General features: G+C 47.2%; 1 protein-coding gene across 1 annotated transcript; it reads right to left on the bottom strand.

Moving 5' to 3' along the window:
* Positions 1 to 6: 6 nt before the first annotated feature.
* Positions 7 to 3,992, bottom strand: drc4 (dynein regulatory complex subunit 4). The gene is made up of 9 exons (XM_007578504.2): positions 3,687 to 3,992; positions 3,465 to 3,554; positions 2,044 to 2,241; positions 1,765 to 1,971; positions 1,643 to 1,697; positions 1,361 to 1,566; positions 939 to 1,106; positions 781 to 867; positions 7 to 712 (listed from the first exon to the last, which is right to left on the bottom strand). Exons 1-9 carry the CDS (start codon positions 3,687 to 3,689, stop codon positions 386 to 388), a joined length of 1,341 nt encoding a protein of 446 aa, XP_007578566.1. The 5' UTR covers positions 3,690 to 3,992; the 3' UTR covers positions 7 to 385.
* Positions 3,993 to 4,914: the final 922 nt, after the last annotated feature.

The raw sequence follows: 4,914 nt of genomic DNA, 5'->3' as shown, positions 1-4,914 counted from the left end.
TCAGTTCAGTTGCTAACACTCTGTGATGTCATCAGTTCAGTTGCTAAGCTAACACTCTTGGATGTCATCAGTTCAGTTGCTAAGCTAACACTCTGTGATGTCATCAGTTCAGTTGCTAAGCTAACGAACTCCTGGCTGCTGTGCCTCCAACATTCCAGAGAAACCAGAATGATGAGTTTAGTGTGGAGGATGAAGATTCCTCTTCTCCCAGACCTTCTCCTCTCCTGCAGGGCGGATTCTAACTTTGTGTTCACAGGAAGCTGAAGAAGCGCTGCTGCCGTGTTTGGAGACTGCAGACAGGAAGTACTGAGAGTAGAAACACTTCAACGTGTTTTTGCTCCAGTAAAAGTAAAATCTCAGACAGCTGACTGAACAACCGTCTGGTTTAATCGGGATGAATCAGCTGTTCCTGAGTTAAACTCCTCCTGGTGTTTCTGCTCCTGATCAGAACCTGTGGAGAGGTTCTGGTGCCGCCCAGCGGAGCGGCCCTCCGGCCTCTTACCTGCAGCTTGTTGGCGGCGTTGCTGCGCGCCGTGGGCTCCACGCTGCAGACGGACAGCGCGGCGCTCAGCTGCGCCTCCTTCTTCTCCAGAGTCTGGCTCAGCGCCTCCAGCTTCCTCTGCAGCAGGATCTTCTTCAGGCCGCTCCTCTGCTGGACGTCCAGGATGCTCTGCGTCTGCCTCCTCAGCAGCTCGTCACGCTCCTCCTGCATCTGCCGGGAACACCTGGAGGGGTCAGCGGGGAGGAGGAGGAAGGAGGAGCAGGGAGGAAGGGGTTTACCTTCTGGAAGGCCTGCAGCAGCAGCTCGTGTTCCACCGTCAGGTCTCTGAGCTCCTGATCAACCAGCTTCTGCTGAGCTCGGTACTCCTGCTCACACACCATCATCATCATCACCATCAGCGCTGAGCAGCTTCCAGGTGTTGGCTCCGCCCCCTTACCTCCATCCTCTGCTTGGAGTGCTGGTGCTCCTGTAGCCGTCTGTGCAGCTCCGGAAGCTTCTGCTGGACCTCCTGCAGCGTCGTCTTCAGACGCTGGTTCTCCTGCTGAGCTGCTGAGATCTTCTTCTCCCACCGCAGCTTCTGGTTCTGCAGCTTCTTCAGCTCGCCCTGGTACAGAGAGGGAGTGCTCAGGGGATCCAGTGGGATCTACTCCAGATTACCCAGTGGGATCTACTCTAGATTACCCAGAGGGATCTACTATGGAGGATCCAGTGGGATCTACTCCAGATTACCCAGAGGGATCTACTCTAGATTACCCAGTGGGATCTACTCCAGATTACCCAGAGGGATCTACTCCAGATTACCCAGAGGGATCTACTACGGAGGATCCAGTGGGATCTACTCCAGGACTTCCTGCTTACCTTCCACCTGTCCAGCTCCTCCTGCTGGTTCCTCTGAATTTGGGAGAAGTATTCCTCTCCTTTGCGTAGGACTCTGTGATGTTCCTCCATCAGCGCCTCCATGCGGCTCTTCATCCGCTGCTCCACCTCGCTGACAGCTGCGCGGCGCTTCCTGTCCTCCGCCTGCATCAGGGAGTGCGCCCTCTGGAGGAAACTCATCTCCAGCTCTGGGGAGGAAGCAGCCGACCGGCGGCATGAAGCAGGACAGAGGGGGAGGAAGGACAGTGAGGAAGAGGAGCTCACCATGGATCTGCCGCTCGTACTCGTTACCGAGCCTCATCAGCTCCGCCTGGTGCTTCTGAGGAGGAAGAGGAGGGTGAGACAAAGAGGAAGAGGAGATGAAAAGCGTTGGGTGGTCTCCTCACCAGCTGCAGCTCCTTGGCGGCGCCGTGCTCTTGGATCGTCTTCTGCTCGCCAGCCGCCTGCAGATCCTGGAGCTGCCGCTGCAGATCCAGCTCCGACCCGCCGTTACGGTTCCGGAGCAGCGAGGAAGAGGAGACGGCATCCCTCTTCATCTCACAGACTGCGTTGTGCTGCTCAGACAGGACGTGCTTCAGCTTCTGCTTGTAGACCTGAAAACCCGACACAGATTAAGGATCTGGACCGAGAGGCGGGGTCAGAAGTCACGCTCTGTAAGAGCTCACCGTTATCTCCACACGGTGGCGCTCCGCGGCCTCGTCCCTCTGCCGGACTCCGTCCCTCAGCTCCGCCTCCGCCTCCTCCAGCCGCCGCCGGGAGATTTCCCAAAGGCCGCGGATCTTATCGCGCTCCAGCTGGAAGTAGCTCCGCTCCTCGCGCTCCCGGTCCAGCTCCTCCCGCAGCCGCTCCACATGCTCTTCCAGCTGCAGGGGGACAATCCATCAGCCGGACCGCGCCGAACCGGACCGGCCGCTGGTCCACCCTAGAACCACTGAAAACATGTTTAATCCCTGCTTGAAGGCTATTTTAATCTGTCAAACGGGCCTCATCAGAACCAGATGAACCTGAATCCTAACAGAACTTTTTTGTTCTGTGTTGAATTACAGGCAGACTGCGCTGACAGAGAGCCCTTTAAATCCACAGTCAGGTGCCGGTCTGCTATGTCTCCTGACTTCATTCTCCTCAGGTTTGATAAATATTTTATCAATCATACTTACCAATAATATCACTTCTCATTCAAACATATTTATAAACATATAAATGTCACTTTATATAAATATAAAGTACAAATGTATTCTTTCTTTATTTATGTATTATTTATTTATGTATTAAATGTAATTGAATTTATCATAACATAAACACTGAATGAGGGATCCATCCATTTTCTGTGCACCCTTGTCCCTTGGTGGGGTCGGGAGGGGTGCTGGTGCCGGGCAAGAGGCGGGGTCACCTGGACGGGTCACCAGTCTGTCGCAGGGCAACACAGAGACAGACAGGACACACAACCATGCACACACACTCACACCTAGGTGGAAATTAGAGACCAATTAACCTGACAGTCATGTTTTTGGACTGTGGGAGGAAGTGGAGAACCAGAGAGAACCCAGCACCCACAGGGAGAACATGGAGACTCCATGCAGAAAGACCCCAGGTAGGGAATCGAACCTAGAACCTTCTTGCTGCAAGGCATCAGTGCTACTTACTGCGCCACTGTGCAGCCCCGCATTTGTAATATGTTGCCTAAATTATGGTGAAAATGATTTAAGTAAAATCTGATGTACAAACTGAAATCGGCAGTAGCAGAGAGACATCAGCTCCGTTACTCTGAGGTTTAAACAGCGGCAGTAAATTAAAGTCAGAAAAGCGATCGCCTTTCTGACCAATCAGGTGTTTAGATTTTAGTTGTAATTCCTCCTGTTCTCCAGCAGATGGCGCTGCGCGCGCTTTCAGGGTAAATCCACAGTTCGGTGATTCGATCCCCGGTTCCTCCTCTCTAACATGAACCTGTTCCATGTTGGTTCCGACAGGTTGAATCGGTCCAGATTGGTCAGAACCGGACTGAAGTGTTTTTTATTCTGTTACACAGATTAACTAAAGAGTGAATAAACACCAGTTAGTCTCGCTAGCATCAACCAGCGGGTCCCACCTGGTCCTTGGACATCTCCTCCGTGGACAGAGCGTCCACCACCGCGGAGGGCTTCCCTTTCCCGGACTTCTTGTTTCTGTTCTTCGGCGGCTGGAGGTGGGAAACCCGGAGACATCCACACCGTTAGAGCTGCTGATGCTAAGCTAACATGTTAACAACTTTAAACCACACCGTGATGCTGATATCTGCCAAGTTATTGATGGAAAATAAATATTTCCTCACCATCTTATTTCACCGATCGGCTCCACAGCAGCAGCAGATTTAAACCCCGCAGGTTTTAAGAACGCGAAGCGAACCGCAGATCTGCGGGAATAGCAACATGAGGCGCTGCCATGGCAACGCGATCACGTGACAAAGTTTCAGGTTTCCCCCCGTCTAAATTTCCCCTTCAAAATTAAATGAAACTAAAACAATATATTTAAAAGTCATATCGCCAAATATCACTTTATGCGAAAAGACAGAAATCAAACGTCCGTGAAATTTAATATATTTAATCTGACGTCATGTTTACCTTAACTTCATAAATGTAGACATTCCTGACTGAAAACAAAATGTAAAATTAATAACTTTATATATCTATATATATTTATATATCTATCGTTAGATGGGACAGATTATAAAATACGGACTCAGCTCGAATAAAAAAACTGCTAATTTAAAATGTCAAAATCAAACCATTTTTTATTTATTGAGATACTTATTTATTATTTTACTTGCCTTGCGGAGTTGCTATTTTTAGAATTTCGTTGTGCTTTCTTCATTCATAATGACAATAAAAGGAAGTTTTTTTGTTTGTTTTTTAAATATTATGTAGGTTTGAAATGGAAAAAATGACAACTGAGAATGAAATCATTTTCTGCAATCCTGTGGAAACATCAGGAATCAGATTTTTATCTGTTTTATATTTCATTATATTAACTTTTAACTCAGGTTGTAATGAAACATTGTTTCATAAGCACCAATAAATAATCAGATTATTAAGTTTTTAAATTAGTAATTTGAACATTTTTGTTAAAACGTTTATTTTAAAATACCAGGAAACAAAGACAAATGAATAACAGCCTGGCTTGACCTTTAACCCCAGCTCTCCAATTGTTTTTTCAAAGAACTTTATTTAAATGAAATTAGTATACATCAAAACAACATAATGAATTATACAACACAATACAACAGCCAGGGGTGATTAGATAAGAACATGCAAAGACGTACATATTGATTGTCCTTTGAGCCTTTTCATTTGTAGAGTCTGTTATTGATTTGATATATAGACCCATATCTTTAATGAAAAAAGAGAAACAAGGTGTTTTATTAGCAAATTTGCATTTATGAATATAAAATTTAGCAAAGAGTATTAGTAAGTTTATTATAGACGGCTTTTTACTTCAACTATCACGACTCTTTTTTTTAGTTTAGCTTTTAACGTTAGTGCTAGAATTATTATTGACAGATT

This window comes from Poecilia formosa, unplaced genomic scaffold (assembly GCF_000485575.1).
Source record: "Poecilia formosa unplaced genomic scaffold, Poecilia_formosa-5.1.2 Scaffold481, whole genome shotgun sequence".
In the NCBI taxonomy this organism is placed as follows: Eukaryota; Metazoa; Chordata; class Actinopteri; order Cyprinodontiformes; family Poeciliidae; genus Poecilia; species Poecilia formosa.
Note: the sequence above shows the minus strand (reverse complement) of the source record. Positions and strands in the feature narration are given on the sequence as shown.